Source organism: Lentinula edodes, assembly GCF_021015755.1.
Source record: "Lentinula edodes strain Le(Bin) 0899 ss11 chromosome Unknown C8R40scaffold_15, whole genome shotgun sequence".
Lineage (NCBI taxonomy): Eukaryota > Fungi > Basidiomycota > Agaricomycetes > Agaricales > Omphalotaceae > Lentinula > Lentinula edodes.
In genome coordinates, this window is record NW_025764321.1 from 43,333 (window position 1) to 65,123 (window position 21,791).

Below are 21,791 nucleotides of genomic sequence, written 5' to 3' on the forward strand. Positions count from 1 at the left end.
ACGTGTGGTGGTTACTGGGACTGGTCTGGTTGTAGCCAGGGCATGACACTCAGACCTGAAGATTGGGAGGTGAATGTGGAGAAGACTGTCTGGAAAAAGGACGGATGGAATGGGTTTGGCTTAAAAAGGTATTGCTTGAGTCCTCTGTGCTTGGGTATTGCATTATTTTGGGGTAAATGAGGGCCTGCAAAGCTACTAACCGTTCGTACTCAGCTAGAGGATCGTGTCGACATCAAACAAGGGGCAAGCTGTTTTGAGAGCCGCGTCAACGTCCGTTTCATCCCGAACATCCGACCTAAGTACGTCATTTTAGCGCCGGCAGATCTTCTTGCAACGTCCGGCCCGTTTCTATCCTTCCATTCGATGCTGTAGGTTCCTTCAGCCCTCTTGACACCAAGTCCACGGCCACCCAGCCTTTCTGACCACTAATGTCGTCTTCACACCCGACTCGCGACCTTCTCCCCCATCTATCTCTACCAACAATCACTCGATGGCCCGGCGTATGTTTCACCACCTGCTACAACTCCTCTTATCGCGCCTGGCTCGAGTAATCTTGCCTGCCGATGGCCCAGGCTTTCTCTACGTGTTCGTGGACGGGGGTGTGTTGTGGAAAATCGGTATGACGAAGGATTTCCATCGTAGGAGGGCAGAATGGGACAACCGGGGAGAATCTGGATGGTGCCAGTCCCGACGATGACGAGGAGGAGGGCCGGTAAGTCTGAGGTTCTGGGTTTCGACGCAAACCCATTGGTATTGCAGAATCAATCGCGCATCTGGCGCTCGAGAACAGCTGCTTAGATCGGCCGCGGGTCTGGTGCAACAACTGTAGGTGTTTCGCATATTCCGATGGATTTACTAACGTTCCACCTTCATAAGGTGGACGCCAACATGTAGAGTTCTTTGTTTTCACTGGGAACCCAGGACAGGTCTGGACGACGATAATCTCCCCAATCCTTGTGACTGCTGCGGTAGCTTAGATGGTATGTGTGTCTTTTTCGGATGGGCTATGTCCGCTACACTAACGATTGTCACAGGTTTGCATTGCACCATTTTTTTGGTTTCCGATGTCTTGTATTTGTAGTACTATATATTATATGTAGTTTAGTTATGCTTTGTGCACAGACCTCGACCTGCATCTTCTGGGTAGGTGTCCTTTCTACTAATCGTATAGTTTTTGCTGATGATTGCGACAGGTTCTAATTGTATTGTTTTTTTGGTTTCTTTGTATATACTTTGATACTCTTTATAGTCTAGTTGTACTACGTGTTGCTTTATTAGTGTATGCTTTCATGCTTTCTGTAGTTTAGTTGTGCTGGCTGTCTGTGGCTTCTGGGGTGGGTTGGTCTGTTGCCAGGGTTGGTCAGGAGGAGTATTGGTTTGGAATTTGGGTTCACCAGCTGAGTTTCTGTTAACTATCAATGCCTGCTATTGATCTGTTACAGGTGGCATTTGCAGATACAACCTCTCAAGTTTCAATGTGGGCAAGTTCAAATGGAAACAAGATGATACTGGGTGGTGGTAATGTTTCCAGGTTTACATTACTGATATGTACCTGTAGATCATGTCACATTTTCCTGTATCTATGTAGGCTGAATTCCATAATGAGACAAACAAGTAATATAAGTATCCTTGGGATGACAGTTGGTTTTTCACTTCCTTCCAGCTGTGGTTCATTACCAGCTAGGAAGTGAGCAACCAACTCCTTCCATGTTCTTTCCCATGAAACGCATATCACCAGGGGTTGCTTTCCCATGAACCTCAATTCGCCTGAAACCTGCGTCATCCAAGTTTCACTATACTGGTGCAGGTCTATTTAACTGGCCTGAACACCAGCAATACATTGCTTCCATCACATCATTGATGGTAACAACGTGGATGCAAGTCCAAGTTAAATTATGGGAAGGATGTTTTTGAAGCAGGCACATTGTAGTGACTACTTGACTACCATGAATCCAGAAATTGGGTCCCTGAGTCAAGGTAGATATTTGGAAAAACAGAGTTAACTGCTGCAATCCAGGTCTGAACCCTGGCCTGTTGGTCACATTGCCCTGCGTGGGGTTGACGGAGGCTCTATCTACCACTGAACAAATGTGACAGTGCCAACGATCAAACAAATTTCCTAATTAGAGGTCAAGAATTTGACCCTCACTCTATACATGGTGTGTGCAGTCAGGATTTGAACAGGTCATAATGTTGACTACAAGAAACATTGATGACCACTAGAATAAGTCTTGAATGGTCCTATTAGTGGCGAAAACAAAATAGTAAATGAAAAATGCTTACACGGACCTAATGCCTTAATAGGGATTCGAACCCTAGCCTTCTGTCAAGTTGGGCAATACTCAGGGAAGCAATACATATCAGACGCTCTACCACTAAGCCATTGAAGGCTGTCAGGAAATTCACTTACCTGTGCACAGTTTGGCTCCATTAAATAAGACTTTCGCGTGTATTACCACCATTTCCAGGAGCACCATGGAAGCTCGTAGAACATCCCAGGGGCACTAGAAGCTTAAGACATTAGATGGAGACCACACTGCGGGGATGAAACCCTAATCTTGTAGTAAATATGAAGAGATGAGGTACGAAACCTCTGTGAGAGTTTGCTGAGACTTGTTAAAAATCTCTCTATGAAACAATTATGAGCATGGCAGGAAATGAGATTATTTTGAATATTCCTATATTGATTTCAGCCTAAGCCATAACAGATTGTTCCAAAATAATCCATTGATATTTGCAATATTCACCTAATGCTCCACCATTGAGCTATTAAGAGATTGTACTGAACCTACTAGTGGTAATAAGGCTGACCCGGATACTGGTGAGCACAATTTTTTCTAAACATTTGTGCGATAATATCTATATACAAACATATTCAGCTTGCTACAGTGTCTTCCCTCTCTTAGATGTCAAAGAAAAAGTTGAGAGTTGAAGTGAAAGCCAGAGTGAAAGCGGAAGTGAAGTGTGGTAATTGGTTGGGAGCCCACTCCTCTCGTACCCTTTTGCCTCTGGAGAGTGAAAGTTGTAATTGTGTTAGATGCAGGTAAAATGAAATTACTTCTATTAGGTAGTGTAATTTCTGTGGCAGGTGATTTTGCCTAATGTGTGTGAAACAAGTAGTCCTTGCAGACTAAGTGTCGAAGGTGCTCAGAGAGTAATCAGCACTAACCCCTAAGTGGAACCTGGGACACTTACAGTACATGCCTGATTGAGGAGCTTGAGCGCTTACACGCCCAATTAGGAACCTGGAATGCCTAATTGGAAAGCTTGGGCGCTTATGGACCTAATGGAGAAGCTGGGCGCTCATATGCCTAATTGGGAACTTATAATGCCTAATTTAGAAAATTGGGCGCTTACGAACCTAAATTGAGAAACTTAAGCGCTGTTAAGGAAGTACGGTTTCAAGGCTCTGCTTGTGGCAGTGTTTACCCCACTAAATGCAAGTCTGGAGTGTCCATGGGATGTGGGCCTTTCTCATCGCAAGAATAAAGTAAGAGGTACATCAGGAGACAATATATGTCAAACACTCTACCACTGAGTTATTGAGGTATGCGACTGAATGTACTTGACTACATTGAGTGTCAGAGTGCAAAAATATTCCACCAACAATAAACTGACCTAAAGTCTCAACAGGGATTTCAACCCTAGCCTGTTAGTGACAATGAATGTGCGCTACGCTGCTCAGAAGAGAGTTCTATTCTCACATTTGGTCATGGGAATTGCCACGAATAAGCACTACGTTGAGTATGAGAAATAATTATGAGGACTACAGGTGGTTTTGCCATAGTCTTATTGATGGCAACAAAGGAAGTAAGTCTGAAAAAGAAAGTCCCAGCAGGAATTCAAACCCCGGCATTTCACTTGCACTCCAGACCACCCATGTTTAGCTCTACCACTGAGCTACTGGGACTTGACTAGCTCAAAGTTCATTCAGGGAAGGTATTGATAATCACCTTCATAGACATCCTTGTTTGCTCATGGGAATTGCCACCAATGAGCACCTTCGTGGACAGCATGATTCTCATGTCGTTTGCTGATGGAATTACTTTATCTTAGCTCCAACAAGTGCCTGATTTTCCAGAAGAAGTGAATAGGCGCTCAATTCAGGCAACAAGTATCTGCCGGAATTTGTGTGACAGCTGCCCTCTGTTCTCTCTAGCTGTACCCTATAATTTGTCCCCTGGTCTGTCCCCTAGGAGTCTCTGATACCCCTAATGGCGGGTAAACACTAAATGCAGCTTGATTTCTGGAGTCTCCACGGGATGTGGGCCTTTCTCATTGCAATGCATACTAATGGGCTAGCTATACTCCAATGAGTTGGAGTATTGACCAACACTACTGCATAATGAAACCACCCAGATTTGGACCAGTTTATTATTTGGAGGTCAAGCAACCTCAGAAGTGCCAGACAACACAGCCACACGCTACTGGTACTGTGTGGCAGTGCCAAGAGCACAGCCACAGGAGGCCGTCAGTGGGTGACAGAACAGTGCAGTGAAGGAGGGGTGGAGCAGAGCTCCACCCCTCTTTCATGTCATGCCAATTGCAGTCATGTGGTACCAAGTTGGTTGGAATGTCCCAGGGTATGGATCTTTGAAAGAAAAATAACAAAACACCGCCTAACCCCGAAATCAGATCATGGCTATTTTAAGTTGGTGGGGTGGGAAAGGATGCTTGCAATAACTGCCAGAGTCACAAGAAAAGTCCCAATTGAGGTGTAGAAAGGCTGTTGCAATTATTGAGTGGTATGAGTGACCCCCCCTAACATAGGCTGAGGGTGACCCCCCTAAAAAAAAAAGTTGTCGAATCCTCTTGGCCAAATACAAAAAAAGTAAGGTATATGGAGTGGAAATATGTATATAAAAGGGTTTTGGAATGTGATGAAAATTCATGGTTATAAATGACATATAAGTTTCGGGAAGATAACACTAATATTTTTGCTGGAATAGTAGAACCACATGCATTAAGACCTCTCTGCATGATCTTAACAAAGAACTCAAATGGATCAGAATTGGGGGAGTCAGAGAACTCAGAAGGTACAGAATCAGAGGGGTCAGAGAAGCCTGCTTCAGGAGACTCGGAGGACTCAGAAGAGGGGGAGAGTACATAGCAATAACAAGTCCAACAGTTTAGCCCCTTTTTAATACTTGAACCTCAATCACCACTATGTTTAATCAGTCAGTAACTACTAATGTTCCATAAATCCCAATCTTAGTTGTCCAGACCAGCTTCTAGGCCCCCAACTTGGAGAACCAGATACTGTGTAACTCCTGTTGATTGTAAGATTTCTTTGGTATATTGGATGACTCTATTTTTTCAATGCATCCCAGATCACTGGTCTGCTCCAATGAGATATGTCCCAAATCCACTGGTCCACCTACTGTTACCCCACCACCCACCATTTGCCATTGATTTTCACTTTCCACTTGATTTAAACTCCAGAAAACCCTTGTTCCTCAACTTAAACTGGCATCCTACTTCTCAAGACCTCAAAGAACATGCCTCCTTCCCCAGCCTCTATCATATATGACTCTTTCATTCCCATCTTCCTTGGTTCATTGACTTGGCCTCTCAACTTCCCCTTATGGTACAAGAATCAAACCGGCCAACAAATGGTTGCCCAAGCATTTCATGCAATAGCCAACTACTTTGGTGACTCAACTGGACAGTGCCGGGCTTATCACACCTCTCATGGAGTCAAGAGGGTAGACTATTGAGGGATGGACAAAAATTGGATGGGAGATGTATTGGAGATAAAGACTGGAATGACTCCAAATTAGGCCACTTTCTACCAAAATGCACTTTCATGTATACATATCACAGATATTCTATCCTGGCCTACTCTACCAAACCATAGCTGTAATGTCCCCTTGTATTGAATTCTTCAAGATTTCTGATTGAAAGGAGATTCTTGATTACCTTTGCCAAGGCTATGGTTTCCAAACAGTCACCCACAAACAGTGCCTGAATTCCCAATTTTGAAAGGCATGGTGCAATACTTGGTATGTTACTGGCTGGCTCAATCCTGGACAGGGTTTTGAAGAGCCCCAAGAGAGAGTGGATATATTCATCTTCTGCCTCCCCTATACAGTTTGCATTCATGGAGATTATCAAGCTTGTAATGGTGGGCTGCATTTTAAGCAAAGCCTCTATATCAATCCCTGGAATATTGTCAACCACTAAAAACTGTAGTTTGGCTCCAGACAAAACCAGCATCTTGCATATTTCTGTACAGAACATCGAATGGAAAGGTGCCTGTTGCGATGACCAAAGGTACATATCAACCAGATGGATGTAAGACCTGGGTCAAAATGGGTCTTAGGGTAGGTTTTGGTATGTGGAGGTTTATGTTGTAGCGTGCTAGGAGCAGGCTGGAGCTCGAAGGGAGCTACGAGAACCGCGACCGAGGATGGGAATGACCTAGTAGTGGTTGGAACGACGAGAGGGTGACCCTTGAGGGGTTCCTAGGAGGTCCAGGGAGGTCCCTAATGCGTAGGGAGGTTCAGGAAGAGTGCGGGACCGTACGATATTGCGTAGTAGGAGTTGTACTCGCTAGAACGTCAATATAGGATCGAGTAGGTAGTTTATGCAACTGGGTCTCGAGGGTGTAAGCTCCCGAGAAGGGATACGCCAGGGAGGGTAGGTCCCTGGGGGCTAGGTTTGAGGATGGTCGTCCTCGAGTGTGGGAGGTGGTAACGGAGAAGCAATACGTAGTTCGACGTGAGGGGTAGCTTCGACGTTACCTAGATCGAGGTCCCGAAGCTTACGAAGTAGCTAGGGAGCTTCTGGGAGGTTTGGGGAAGGGTAGCTCACCAAGCGGGTAGGCGTTGGGGAGCTTTAGTAATGTTCGAGGGAGCTCGGAGACTCACTCGGAAGGCTTAGACTTGAAGTAAAAGCGTATATTCGATCGTATAGACGATCAGAGAGACAATAGACAGTAGTAGAGAGAAACAGAGGTAGAGAAACAGAGAGTAGAGAGAATTCCGTATAGGTAGCAGGTACAAAGGGACAGGGACTGGACCTATGTAAAGGGTGTGTGTTCAAAATATACCAAGCTGGGGCTTCAGGACATTGCGGCGTTACTTAAATAGGTACGGGAAGTGAACAAGGGAACATCTGGAGGCATGAGGTAGCTAATCGGAGGGAGGGAGGTAATCGAGATCAATACTTAAAGGGGTTATTGGCTAGAGGGTTTTCGTACGTGTGTCGGGGTGAAGGACGTTTGGGTAGCTGCGTCAGAAATACTTGGGGAGGTGTCTGGTGGTACTTGGGGAGGTGCAGAGGACATACGGGAGGTGGATAGGACGTATGGTAACGTGCGGTGGGTACTGGGACTGGTCTGGTTGTAGCCAGGGCATGACAATGGACTATTTCTCCGTGAAGATCAATCTCCTCAGCCTCAGGCAGGAACATGGAAGACCAAGGTTGGGATGAAGTTTGGAGAATACTCCGCCAGAAGCGACACACCCAAGACAGTTTGACAATGATACAAGGCTCTGGAGTATTCACTGCAAAGGTCAATCCATGTGTATCCCCTCGGTGCCCTACCGAGTACATTGAGCCAATGGGTAAGCATAGATATCTTTTTGACCATCCATAAGACCATCTTACATACTTCAAATATACCCATAGTATGGTCCTCTGGGTACTACTGATGGTTGGCCAGGAGTACTCAAAAGTGCCCAAAGGAGTCTCAAAAAGGCTCAGAAGCATGAATTGTCAGGAACTCACTGTCCTGACGACCCACTGACGAGGTCCCTTATGGTCACCTTCTGCCTGATGAGGCTGTAAAAGGCAGATAAAATTCGCCTCAACACCAGCTTAGTGGTTTTTGGGATTATTTTTGCTCAAAATGTGAGCACCCCAAGTTCTCCAGTTATCTCCTTGCCATGAAAATCCCTAACAACTTCTTCAGGGCATATACTCACTCCCCAACTCCTTCCAAGAGTTTATCAACCTAGTTAAAAATTGCATCCAAAGGTTTGTGAAGAGTCCTTTATTTTTTATAACAACCCAACGTGGCCTTTGGATTCCCTTAGGCCATACCCCGAGCGTTGTTTCGACGATAGCCAGTTGCTAAAATACCAGGGAGAATACATTGGGAACAACATGTTTTTCCCTCTCCATGTATTTTGCCTAATAACACCCCTCTTCATCTTGCGCCCCTGCAATCTTACTCATAACCTGCCCCAACGGGACCATGTACTTCATGTGAGTTGGCTGTTATTCTATTCATCCCTGTTCTGTCTACACTTATAGCTAGGTAATGAGGGCACTGGCACCAAAGCGTCCTGAGTCCCTGGTCAAAATCGAGACACAGTGGATCAACAAAATAATCACAATTGTTAAGGCTGAGAAGACTGTCGAAGAGGTGCTCTTGGAATTTTCCGAGGAGAATCTTTCATTTGAGAATATAAGTACCAAGGATGCCTCCTTTTTCAAACTTTGTACGTTAGTCTCCAGTACTCCATTTGACATTTGAATTTAATCTTTCTCTGGTTCTCCCTCTGTCGGCCCATCTTTGCTTACTAGATGACCAAGACCCATCACTATCTTCTTCACATGATGGTACACTATATTTTAATTCTCACCTCATAGCTCCTACCTCCTTTTCTCTCTCTATTCGCAGGTAATTTTTGCAATTCCCTCTCCTCTGCCATCAACCTAGGCAATGAATCTACTGACACTGGTGAGTTTCAATTCAGCCCTAGTACTTTGAGAAGGACTTGACAAATATTTTACGTCTATTCTCTTTGTATACCAATATAGGACAATCTGCGCTCCGTATCTACCCTGACCTTCTCTCTTCTCTATGCATACACACATGTTCATCTAAATTGTTAGATGGAGGGACAACCACAGGAGGTACCCAGCCCCCCCTTATACCTGTGATTGGTGATGAAGGCCAAATCGCTGGCCACAAACGGACCAGAAATTGTCCAGAGTATCCAGATGAGAATAGTTCCATCATAGCTGATACTGAGCACCCAAATAAATCACAACGCACCGATAGCAACCAATGCTCCCCTGGTACAAGTTTAGCCCATACTCCCGAGCATGGTTCCAACATATCACATAAACATATGCACACAAGTACACCTACTGATAATTGGGAGGACGAGCAGATGATAACACAGGGAGATGAAGAAGAGGATGAGCTGGCTATTCAGGTAAGTCCCGCCCTGAGTTTCTCAATACGCTATGACCACTCACAATTCACATTCAGAGTCGCGGTCCAGTGATTCAGGACCCAGAAAGACCCTCTCCTGACGATGTAGAGGATGAGCCAATGATACCAGGTTCTTCGGATGAAGAAGACAAGGACAGGCTGGCTATTCAAGTAAGTCCCACCCTGAGTTCCTCAATATCTTATTACTGCTGACTATTCACACTCAGCATGGGGTTTCAGGGACACAGGGCCATACAACTCCTTCACAAGGGTCCTCTTCTGAAGACAAAGTTGAGGACCTCATATCTCATTGAGGTAGCCAGTCCCTATCTCCCATATTAGCTAGTCTCCTTAAACTTGTTGGAGAAACCAGTACTTGGTCCCCAAATCTCTCAAACTTTGATGAGAAACTCATTGATACCTGGATCAATGAGGACATGTTCACGGATGAAATACAAAGTCCCACAGGAAAGAAAGGTCTTCATGAAGATGAACCTGACTCAAAGGTCAAGGCATTTGCACCTTTTACTGATCTACCTGTAAGTAGATTCATTCACCTATTACTTCACAGTAAACCTCTGATTCCTTTTGGCTTACAAAGCGCCAACACAGTAAAATTTTGGACTTTCCAAGCCTAGATTCTTCTAGAAGACTTTTGCTCCACTATGAATCTTATGCAAGTTGCCAGCCTTTCACTAAGGTTGTTACTCACACATGACCATCACAGGACAAAAGCACCCTTGAGGACATTGAAGCCATAATTTCCAAAGTTCACCAGACAGCATCTACTGATGGGTGTGAATTTGGACTGGGTGCCCGTTCAAAGCCATTTCCAATCTTTGAAGTTGAGTACTCTGACTTCAATTCATCTCTCCTGTTCCCAAAGGCCCGCAAACAGAGGATTTTTCACAATCAACACATCCTTATCCATAACGCTCCCTGCCCAGACTCTAGTGAGCTCAAATTTGACCCACTCACCTTCAGTGAGCACCTAGGATCTGTATCTGAGCTCAGGATGCTCCATGGTCAGTCATACCTATTCAATGCTCCATTTGATATGCTAAAACTTTTAAATTCCTGCTCAGATGCCACTTTATTGGAGGAGTCGGAGCTGAAAAAGGATGCCAACAAGGTTCATTCCTCGGAACATTGTCTGATGTCATCCTGGCCACCCAGAATCCTCGGGGTGAAATCCTCAACTGTCTTGACCTTCCTCTTTCACCTGATCACTTCCCTCCCCCCCGAGGATTATCTACTGACTCTGCAGTCAGGCAGAGGTTGAATGGATATTTTACGCACTGCAAGCAATGGGGTCTGGCTGCAACAGCTTATGCGACTCATAAGGGCCATGTTGATGTCTCTGGATATGCTACCTATGTACGAGTTTTGGTTGGAAAAAAGTACTGGATTGTGGGGTACCCAAGGACACCAGGTGGCTTTGGTTCCATAGATTCCTTTAGGCAAGGGTATGAGGCCGACCTCAGTAACAGTCAACAATGGGCCATTCACAGTGTAATCCTAGAGCCAGGTGACATTTTGTGAGTAGTCATCCCTCCTCCTTTCAGAGTCTTGTCTCGTACCTCACAGCATCATGTCTCCATGCACCCCACACTTTGTGCTTACCTTAGAACCAACTATTTGCCAAGGTGGACACTTCTACTGCTGTCAAACTATGGAAGCCACAGGATCTTACCTCTTTCAAACTTTTATCACTGCTAACTGGCTCACAAACAAGCCTGATGGTCCCTCCAGGCAAAATTTGCACATTATCATAGAAGGTTGGGCACAGTCCATCCTCACAATGCCAAAAAACTACCTGGAACTTGTTGAAAAAGCAAATCAAAGTGGCAAGTGTCCCCTCTCCTTCCATTAACTGTATGAGAGACTAACCATTGGGCTAGAATCTCGAGTTATTCACCACCTCCCCAACTTTACACTCTTTGATGACATCCATGGATTTTTTATGCTATGGAGCATAGCTCTGTTTGGTCCTGTGCTTGATTACAGACTATATGTGGACAAGGAGGCTCACATGCAGGAGTCCATATCTCATGAGGAAAAGGAAAGCTACTCTAAAGCTTTCCATTAGGCAGAACTTATTGCAAGCTGGGTTTTTGACAACTATGACTTAGTATCCACATCACCTGCCTCTGCTGTTTCACTCCAGGACTTGATGAACAGCTGGTTCATCTAGCAGTGCAAGGCTCTTCTTGTTCACAAGGTCCAGGCATTGAAAAGAGGCATCTCTGAAGAACTGGGGTCCATCACTGCTAAAAAAATCAGAAACACTATAACCTACTAGTCAAAAGGGGTAGATTGGTTCCACAGCGCCTAGTCAGCTCTGGGGAGGTTAAGGAGTCTTGAGGAATTCATGGAAGGATGGGACCAGGATCCAAAGAACCTGACCTATGCATTGAAGCCCCATGCAGATGGTCTCGAGTATATCATACAAAGGAAGCTATAAAGTAATACATATGTCGGATTTGGCCTAAATTAAGGTCAAAAATTGTTGCCCAAGTTCACCATAGCAAGTTGACTAAATTGTCTACATTGCCTCAGTTGTCTATGTTGACTAAGTTGACTAAGTTGACCAAGTTGTCTAAGTTGCCTAAGTTGACCAAGGGAATAAGATTGCCTATGCTTCTCATTGAAGTTGTACCTTCACTGTATGACTGAGATTGGGTCAGGTGGAAAGAGCCATGTCAACATCACTAAGGAGAATAGATTCAGAGAATTAGATGGCGAGCTGGATGGAAGCGGCTGTATTCATCATTGTCAATGGCATCAATGTCATTAATACTGCTACTGACTTCTTTCCCATACACTCTCCTTACCCATATTTTCTGCTGCAAAACTTCTGTCCGGGACCTGATTGAAGAAACTGGAGATGATGCAGTGGACACTGAAAGCATGAGCACAGGGAGATATTCACAAGGGCCCCATTGCATAGTGCAAAATATTTACAAGACATTTCATTATAATGAGATACATTCACAGATAAACTACCAAATGTGATTTGACCTCAAAGAAGCACAAGAAATAGAAACAAGCACCTGACAACTTCTATCCCCTAGCCCAAAACATATACAATTTCCCGATGTGAGTCAGGCAAAACCAACTGAACAACAATTGAAATAGGAGGATATGCAATATTCCCAGGATGATGTCAAAGTCCATATTTAATTGCAGACCTATGCCAGTCTGCATCTTCCAGAGACGGGGTACGAGTAATGTGCACACAAAGATGTTCTAACAGTGGAAACCATGCTAGGACAGTCTTGTAAAAAGTCCGGGCATGAGCCAATGTAAAGACCTGTGGAGAAAAGTCCTAGTCAGAATGATTGCCATGACAAGGAGTAAAGAGAGGATACACACAGATGGAGGAAACACTGCCAGTGATAGGTAAAAATGTTGGATTGAAGTGACCATAGAAAGGAAGGATAAAGAACCAATCTCACTTGCTGCAAATTCTGAGTCTGTACCAAGGGTAAGTATTTCAACTGATCCAATATTCTTCAGACCACGGCAGAGGATGTGAAAAAGGGGCAATTCCCCTTTGACCTTGGTCAGGTTCAAGACACTGAGGGGCAAGTTGAATTTGGTGAAGACATCATAGCAGCCCACAACAGAGGCATGAAGCTCCTGTAAATTGGGTAGGAGTGTATGATCTTTAATGGAAGCCAGGTCCTCCGCCATGAGGAGACCCAGGTCATAGGACAATGATTTAATAGATAGGTGATGGTGAAGAAAACTAAGGATATTCCCAGGTAGTAAGGGACTAGTAGGATTTATCCCAGCCTGTGAGAGAATATCCAGGGCGCTTTGAGGCAGTGAGTGACTACCGAACCCAAAGTGCACAAGATTAGGGAGTTCGAGATCTTCAATCTCTGAGAATGTTAAGATCATGTACACCATGTAACTGTGCCAGAGGCCACAAGGTGTCTAAGAGCGGGAGGTCGAGTGGGACAGTAGTGAAGTTATTAACAACACCAGTGTTACGCCGTTAGTCCCAGGAGATCGAGAGTATAGAAGGGAGGAGCTAAGTGGCAGCCAAGTCGGAGCGGCGGTATCGCCGGTGACGACGAGCGAACCAAAGAACGTCTAAGTCCTAAGGTTATAGTAGAGAGTACTTCGAGGCGATGAGCCTAAAGACTTAGAGGAGCACAGAGTTAAGGAGGGAATCTAAGTCAATAATTAAACTGAGGAACTACAGTAGCGTACAGGCAGTATTTATATCTACGGAGCGGCGCATCGGTGCGGAGCGCTAGGCTAACTACTAGGAGCTATACGTGTAGTACCTGCAGGGTAAAGTAAAAGACAATAAGGAGGGACTAGAATAAAAGGGTATGTGTAGCGAGAAAGAACAATAAGGAGAGATTACAATAAAGGTGGATCTTTGGAATACCGAGCGGCGGAATGGAGCCCCAAGGCATGGACTTGACAGAGAAATACTCAATGCCTATTGGGTAAGATAAATAAGATGGAAAATCAAACACCAGGACCGAGATGGAAGCCAATCTTGTGATGAAATGCAAGAAATGAGTGCCAACCAATACACCTACTGACTCCAGATTATGAGATTAAAGTGCAGGATAAATGATAGCTTTGCCTACTGTTCTGTGGACCCGGGGATCTCCATTTTGCTACAAATGAGCGAGTCTCATGAGAAGAAAGCCACTGCTGTAAACAATCTTTGGATCAAAACCAAGAATAACACACAGCAAGGGATACAAACAAGTTGCAGCTTATCTGTATTTCTGGTGGGACACTTGAGGACAACATGCTTTATACTCAAGGAATTGGGTGTCCAGAACCCAAGTACATTAGACAGAGCCAATGTGTCTGAAGTATAGGAGAAAAGCTTCATCGAGTCACGGTGGGTATCGATGTTGAAGAGTGATGGTGTAAAATGTTGATGAACAACATCCAGGCGGGGACCAGAAGTAGAGACCCGCAGTTGGTCCACATAATAAGATGGGTGTTGGATTCCCAGTATTTTCTGAGTATCTGTCTCGGATTTGGACAGGGTCTGCAGTGCCATGGTGGGCACAGATGCATACAATTTTGGGAACACCATTTGGCCAAGAGATTTGTTTCCAATACCAAGGGAGTACAATGCTAGAGAATCATTATGAAGGTAGCTGATGATGTAAGCCTGGACTTCAACAGCAACCCTACAGAGAGAGGGAGCTTGTGGTGTACATATGGAAAGAAAATTTCCTGAGAATATCTTATTGATGGGACCAAAAGGAAATGAAGCGCCCATTTTTTTGGCTCAAATTCTAGCCAATTTAATTTTGCAGTTGCATATGTAATCAATTCTTGAGTTCTTCTTCATCCACCATGAGACAAGGGAGCACTCCCCATCTAGTCGGCATTCCGCCAGAAGTCCTTCAGATCATTCTCTCTTATCTTCAGTATGATTCCAAAAACCTGTTTAGGTTAGCTATGTTGTCTAGATAGCTGGCAGAGGCGTCTCAACCTTTGGCCTCATCACACTTGCATCCACCACAAGTATTACACAGACAATCCTCAGAAAGCATCCAGCTAGCTTTGTAAAGAACTCACAGTCTCTACTGAAAAATCCTCCCAACTTGTGCAGCACTACCTTCAGCCTGCTCTATGTCATATCCAAAACTACATCAAAATCCTTCATACTTTCTCCTACTTGTCTCTAGATATTGCTTTGGAAAGCATCTTGAACCCAATAGAGCTTCCCTTCCTTACAACCAAACATTTGTTCATCTGTTGTCCGTGGTTATCACAGGCAAGCACCCATCTGTACCTCTCCCTATACTGTAGTAATTACAGCTGTTGCCAGTTTTTACTCTGCTCAGGTGCCACTACCCATATGGAAATCAATTTGACAGACACCATTAAATGGAGTGAGTCAAATGGAACCTCCCTCATGGTATTACTAATAAGACAACCAACCAGTTAGCAACGAGGGCTTCGCACAACTACTGCATAGTTTGCACACCACTTGTCCCTCCCTATTTTTTCTCCGAATTTTTGCACCCAAGCCACTCGATTCACATGACCACCTTCAGCAATTGCTAGATACCCCGACAATCTGTTATCACTCCCTCACCAACTTTGGGTGCAATGGGATCTTTGTGAAACTTTCAATGATTCAATTTCTCCAACACTACCCAGAAATACATGTCCTAGCCTACCCACTTATACACCTTGAAGAAGAGTATCATCAGGCCATGGAGGATCGCATATTCCTCCCCAAGCTTGATGAGTTCCACAGTGACGCCTGCAATTCAGATTTTGTCATTGGTGTCTATAAACATGCCGTCAAGACATTGTGTGTCCAGACTTCGAAAAGAGGCAGTAGTGGATACTTCCTCAGAAGCCTTGCCTATGCTATGGAGGAGCACCAGTCTGTCAAGGCCTTGACACTTGGGGATGAGGAACGTGCCATTCCCATTGATGCAGCTCATGATTTTTCTCGTGGCGCACCAAATCTGACGAACCTCACTCTGTGTTTACAAGGTAGAGAGGCACCAGTACAGGTATCTGTTCCTCTGTACAAATCCTCGATATATTGTCTCACATCCAAACCCACCCTATAGCTCAACACAGTCACCTGGGAAGCTGATTTCTATAGCATCCTGTTTCAAAGCTATCAGGAACTTACCACCCTCACCCTGCTCATCCCTTGTGAGCCAAACCACCATGTTGCCCACAATCACAGTACTGCAATCAAATCTGCCATTTTGAAGGAGCGCTCTAATCACTCAGCCTCCCTTACAATTACACTACTTTCCCAAAACCGTAAAGAGCCTATTCTTTTTTTTGCATTCGATGGACTTGTTTTTTCATGTGATTACCTATCTGCTGAGCCTCTCCTGTTAACCAAGTAACATTGAACTTGCACACATTTGCACCACAGTCACTTTGCTTGCTATTGTAAGACCTGGGTCAAAATAGGTCTTAGGGTAGGTTTGGTATATGAAGTTTTATGTTGTAGCGTGCTAGGAGCAGGCTGGAGCTCGAAGGGAGCTACGAGAACCGCGACCGAGGACGGGAATGGCCTAGTAGTGCCTGGAACGACGAAATGATGACCCTTGAGGGGGTTCCTAGGAGGTCCAGGGAGGTCCCTAAGGCGTAGGGAGGTTAAGGAAGGGTGCAGGACCGTACGGTATTGTGTAGTAGGAGTTGTACTCGCTAGAACGTCAATATAGGATCGAGTAGGTCGTATATGCAACTGGGTCTCGAGAGTGTAAGCTCCCGAGAAGGGATATGCCAGGGAGGGTAGGTCCCTGGGGGCGGGGATTGAGGATGGACGTCCTCGAGTGTGGGAGGTGGTAACGGAGAAGCAATACGTAGTTCGACGTGAGGGGTAGCTTCGACGTTACCTAGATCGAGGTCCCGAAGCTTACGAAGTAGCTAGGGAGCTCTGGGAGGTTTGGGGAAGGGTAGCTCACCAAAGCGGGTAGGCGTTGGGGAGCTTTAGTAATGTTCGAGGGAGCTCGGAGACTCACTCGGAAGGCTTAGACTTGAAGTGAAAGCGTATATTCGATCGTATAGACGATCAGAGAGACAGTAGACAGAAGTAGAGAGAAACAGAGGTAGAGAAACAGAGAGTAAAGAGAAATCCGTATGGTTAGCAGGTACAAAGGGACAGGGACTGGACCTATGCAAAAGGGTGTGTGTTCAAAATATACCAAGCTGGGGCTTCAGGACATTGCGGAGCTACTTAAATAGGTACGGGAAGTGAACAAGGGAACATCAGAACCTAGGGAGCATGAGGCAGATAATCGAGAGAGACAGGCGATCGAGATTGGTACTTAATGGGGCTGGTGTCAGAGGGCTTCATACGCGTGTCGGAATGGTTGTCCGGACGTTTTCAGGGGGTGGTGGTACTGTCTTGGGGAGGTGCGTACTGCCTCAGGGATGTCCTGGGGAGGTGCAAGGAGAGTTGGGAATGTGAGAACGTGTGGGCTGATGCTGGGGCTGGTCTGGTTATGGTCAGGGCATGACAGCTATTGCTACCTTTCTGTTTGCACCCGCCATGACCACAGTCATTGCCACTGTTATTTCCAACCAATTATATATTTCTACATGCCGCCTACTACTGCCACCTTTCCGTTACCACCTACTATGACCACAATCATTATCACTCCGGCCTGCAGTAGCAATTGCGTACAAGATTTGGACATCCTACGCCAGTGTCTGCTGCCGTGGACCAGAGATATTTGCAGGTGGAAGGTGTGGTGTCGATGTCTAGAATTTGGGGACTGGATGTTAGTGGAAGTGGAATCACAGAATAATTACAATTGGTCAGATATTCTGAGTGCTTTATGGAAGCCATTGTCACTCTCTCATTTCTTACTGCAGTATGCCTGGACTTTTCAAGCATGGCAGGTGATCTATGGCTGTGCAAAAGCACTAAAGCTCAGAATTCTGAGCTTAGGCGCCGGATTTGATCAGTGGCTGTGTTATTAAAGCGGAAATTGAAAAAAACAGCTGACTCGTGGCTGTTGGATGTAGGTGGATTTTGTGGCATCTTCTCCTTCTTTGGTATAGAGACATGTACTCTTCGAGAGCATCTTTGCGGTCTTATATTACATCCGACGATGTAGACACTACAAGGAGTTGGAGAATTATACCTGTACTCGAAGCAGAGTGAGTTCTTCATCTCATCCTTATTTTCCGTATCTAACCATCTCAACCTATCTAAATCATCCAACTCACCCTCACTCCCTTCTAGAGACCTCCCCCAAGAATTCTTCGGCTCTGAACTCTTACAAGCTATTGGCTTTGTCTACCTCTCGCTTGCACGCTTACAATGTCAATGATCTTCCATACTACAATTGGTGCAACGTCCCGAACAATCTCTCAAGCCATGGCACCCGCTGCGATCATCATGCTCAGTCTTATCATCTACACAGGTTTTAATATCCCACATCAATCCTATTGCATATGCATTCGAAAGCCTCATGCTGAACAAATTCTTCGGACACGAGTTCCCCTGTATCACTTTCATACCAAATGGACCGGGGTACGCCGATATCACTGGTCCCGAGCATATTTGTGCTACAACAGGAGCAGAGGCAGGTTCCAATGTCGTCGGAGGCGCATCGTATCTTGTTGCCAGTTTCAATTACTATCATTCGCACATGTGGAGGTAAAGTCGAATGCAATCTAACCTTTGACCATCGGAATTCATGCTTTCACCAGGAATCTGGACATCATTTTCGTGTTCATGGTGTTCTTCTTGGCCACTGCCCTTGTTGCAACGGAATACATCACGGCTGCAAAGAGCAAAGGGGAAGTCCTAGTGTTCCGTCGTGGTCATATACCTGTACAGGAATCCAAATCTTCTGACGACGAAGAATCTGCTCAACCTGTACAGCAATTGGTCGTTGATGTTGAGGAGAAGGTGAAGAGGGACGGCGCGGTCTCTGGGCTTCAAAAGCAAACCTCGATATTCCATTGGGAAGATGTTTGCTACCATATCAACATCAAAGGTGAAGGACGACGTCTTTTGGATAATGTAGATGGATGGGTTGAGCCAGGGACTTTGACCGCGCTAATGGTAAAATTTTCTTTGTGCTTTAATGTCACATTCTTACTCATTTCTCTACTCTAGGGGGCGTCAGGTGCTGGGAGGACTACGCTTCTGGACACTCTGGCCAGTCGAGTGACGATGGATGTAGTTACCGGAAACATGTTCGTTGATGGACAACAGCGAGACAAATCGTTTCAACGGAAGACGGGATACGTACAACAGCAGGACTTGCATCTTCAGACTTCAACAGTTCGCGAGGCCCTTATCTTCAGTGCATGTCTCAGACAACCACAAGATGTCCCAGATGCTGAAAAGGTCGCTTATTGTTCTGAAGTCATCCGTCTGCTAGGTATGGAAAAGTATGCTGATGCCGTCATCGGTGTCCCTGGTGAAGGTGCGTGCAGCGGCTCCGAAATAGTTGAAAGCTTCTTTTATTCCTAGACGAACCCACATCAGGTCTTGACAGTCAAATGGCATGGTCTATCTGTACACTACTCCGGGACTGGGCTAACAATGGTCAAGCAATTCTATGTACCATCCACCAACCCTCGGCCCTTCTCTTTCAAGAATTTGACCGCCTCTTGTTCTTAGCTTGAGGTGGCCACACTGCGGAATGAAGTCATTGGTGCTGTTCCAGGTGCAGTCGCTGACCGAGATTATATTGGCGACAAAGCAACGATTATATCGCCATGAAGAAAGAGCTCTCCAAAAAACAGGAGCTTTCTCAGTCCCGTCCCCAACCGAGTGCCCAGGAAAAATGCAAATTCAAAGATTACAGCACATTTTCTGCGTCGTTCCGAAAACCGTTTCAGCTTTGCTTGTATAGGGTTTTCCAACAGCTGTATTGCACACCCAGTTATATCTTGGATGAGATCAGCCTAACTAGTGTCCGCGATTTGGCGTACGCCAGCAAAAGTTGTTCTTATCCGGGTCCATGGGAATGATTGGGTATTGCTGATCTAATAATGGCACCACGGAGGCTACGAGCCGTTCGAACCCGGCACGGTTTCTTTTCCACACCACCACCATCCTCCCATCGCACCTGTTCTCCCTCAACCAATTAACTGCCAGCTCTTCATGCACCGCCTACCTGGAGTTCCCCATTTCAATCAAGCCAACCAAACCGCTACCGAGGCAGGCTGTTGACGGTCCTCGTCGCCGTCGTCTCCGATGACGACGCAGCAGATATATCCTATAGAACATATGCTTTACCGCCGCGCTGAACATCGTTCATCAACGTCAAGTAGTGGCCCTTAGGCAAGTGGACGATGATTTGGAACGCAAGAATGTACATATCACGATGCATAGGGTATATCAGTAACAGCAACACCGGACGACCCTCGCAACAAAACACCACGACAACGAAAACCCTCTGACCCACACGCCTCCGAGCACTTCCAATCCCACATCTATCGCCTAGCGGTCTCTCTGTGCCCGCCCTCCACTCAAAGTACAACGAATTTGGGACCAGGGAAAGCGCCACAGAGAGCGTATTCTTTGACCCGGACAAAGCATTTGGGAAGATCCTTGGTGGGGAGAGGTTCGTGGGTGTTATAGGACGTATTGGTTTGGCGAGGCGGCGTTGCAGGAGGCTGAGGTGAAGCCAGAGAGGGAGGAAGGAAAGGGAAGCCTGCGATTAGTGTGGAGGAAAAAGCAAAGAAGGAGGAGAGGAACCGGAAGTGCAGAGGTTCGTGTTCTCTCATTCATTTCATATCATACAGTAATCTTTCTTTGTTTGTCTTGTGAACAGAAAGCCGCAGCATGTACCGAACGAGTAACCCAACTCTCCGCCAACCTCAAACGCAAACTCGGGACATTTACCGAAAGCGCAACTCGGAGAATGTAGACGTTACAAGGAGTAGGAGAATTATATGTGTACTTGAAGCGTAGTGAGGCCTCCGTGTCATCCTTGTTTTCCGTATCTAAACCGTCTCAGCCTATCCCTGCTAGAGACCTCTCCCAGTCTACCGTCCTGAACTATTACAAGCCATTGCCTCTCCAAAGCGAACCCATTCCTCGCAATCGACTAATCCTCCCTCGGTCTCGGTGGCTGGCTACATAATGTACAAGGCAAATATCAGGTTTTAATGAAATGTACGTTCTCTTTTTCCTTGCTTCCTCCCTTATCCCTCTCGTATCTTATATATAATTGTTGATTGACATTTCCACAGCATGCATATCCACCCTCCGTGCCACCTTTAACCTCAAATCCATATGAAGCCTCTCACCTGCCGAGCGTCAGAAACTCACTCGAAGAACAGCCTGCGGGGAAAGGGCTACAGGCATTGTTCAAGGGTGGGGAGTTAGCGGTTGAGTTGGCATTGAGGGAGGTGTGTGATAGCATTGAGGGAGGTGTGTGATAGGGTTTTGGAGGAAGGGGAATCAATTGTTGGGAGGAAAGTGTCTTCCGTTGGGTGAGGCATATGTGTGTGTTGGGACGAGGAAAGGAGGTGGTGGTATTGCGACACCAGGTGATTCAGGCATAATCCATCATCTGCGAGGCTCTCGGATGAATTTGCCTACTCCAAGAACCTCTGGTACCCCAGATCCAAATTCATCTCATCACAGTACCACCAACAGTAGCAGTGGTCTTGGAGGAATCGGTACTGGGTTGGGTAATAGAGATATCGGTTCAGGGTTGGGTGGGATGGTTGGGTTTAGATTAAAATATTAATAGCTAACCCTTGTTGGAATGTGCTGTGGGTGGATATACAGCCCAAAATCTTGCACAATTTGCAATGCACAGGGAAAGAATAATGAGTTGTGCCTTTAAACTTGTGCAAAAACTCACTGCACAATGTGGCCGGACTTTTCAAGCATGACATGTGATCTGTGGCTGTGCAAAAAGCGCTAAAGCTCAGAATTCTGAGCTTTAGCGCCGAATTTATGCACCTGACTAGTGGCTGTGCCATTAGAGCGGAAATCCACAGATGTTACATAACCCACAACAGCTTTCTTTCCCTCTCCCTCATGTCACTCACAGTCCCCTCAGGGATTAGTGATGAAGACAAGGCATTCTCTCTATTCTTCTCAAATGTAGTTACAAATGCAAAGGAGGATGATCAAAGCTTACAAGTGTGCCAGGACTTCTGTGTCCCA

General features: G+C 45.7%; 4 protein-coding genes and 2 non-coding genes across 6 annotated transcripts; 4 read left to right on the plus strand and 2 right to left on the minus strand.

Moving 5' to 3' along the window:
- Positions 1-490: 490 nt before the first annotated feature.
- Positions 491-1,522, plus strand: C8R40DRAFT_1069006 (uncharacterized protein; the record flags this gene model as incomplete). The annotated part of the gene is made up of 8 exons (XM_046226065.1): positions 491-599; positions 643-712; positions 760-825; positions 922-984; positions 1,123-1,143; positions 1,250-1,279; positions 1,303-1,334; positions 1,443-1,522. 8 exons carry the CDS (start codon positions 491-493, stop codon positions 1,520-1,522), a joined length of 471 nt encoding a protein of 156 aa, XP_046086875.1.
- A 771-nt stretch (positions 1,523-2,293) lies between these two features.
- Positions 2,294-2,391, minus strand: C8R40DRAFT_t122. Its single transcript has one exon. It is a non-coding gene; the product is annotated as a tRNA-OTHER (tRNA).
- A 1,436-nt stretch (positions 2,392-3,827) lies between these two features.
- On the minus strand, positions 3,828-3,910 carry C8R40DRAFT_t121. The gene has a single exon. It is a non-coding gene; the product is annotated as a tRNA-Ser (tRNA).
- A 5,173-nt stretch (positions 3,911-9,083) lies between these two features.
- C8R40DRAFT_1101238 (uncharacterized protein) lies at positions 9,084-11,695 on the plus strand (the record flags this gene model as incomplete). The annotated part of the gene is made up of 12 exons (XM_046227938.1): positions 9,084-9,170; positions 9,227-9,340; positions 9,397-9,459; positions 9,493-9,708; positions 9,771-9,869; positions 9,897-10,198; positions 10,255-10,707; positions 10,757-11,016; positions 11,071-11,209; positions 11,276-11,324; positions 11,364-11,470; positions 11,528-11,695. The coding sequence occupies 12 exons, from the start codon at positions 9,084-9,086 to the stop codon at positions 11,631-11,633; spliced, it is 1,995 nt and encodes a 664-aa protein (XP_046086876.1). The 3' UTR covers positions 11,634-11,695.
- A 3,686-nt stretch (positions 11,696-15,381) lies between these two features.
- Positions 15,382-16,297, plus strand: C8R40DRAFT_1236799 (uncharacterized protein; the record flags this gene model as incomplete). Its single annotated transcript, XM_046233418.1, has 4 exons — positions 15,382-15,690; positions 15,751-15,838; positions 16,071-16,087; positions 16,149-16,297. 4 exons carry the CDS (start codon positions 15,382-15,384, stop codon positions 16,287-16,289), a joined length of 555 nt encoding a protein of 184 aa, XP_046086877.1. The 3' UTR covers positions 16,290-16,297.
- Positions 16,298-18,300: 2,003 nt separating this feature from the next.
- Positions 18,301-19,133, plus strand: C8R40DRAFT_1160404 (uncharacterized protein; the record flags this gene model as incomplete). Its single annotated transcript, XM_046230014.1, has 3 exons — positions 18,301-18,308; positions 18,362-18,719; positions 18,774-19,133. 3 exons carry the CDS (start codon positions 18,301-18,303, stop codon positions 19,131-19,133), a joined length of 726 nt encoding a protein of 241 aa, XP_046086878.1.
- Between the last annotated feature and the right edge of the window lie 2,658 nt (positions 19,134-21,791).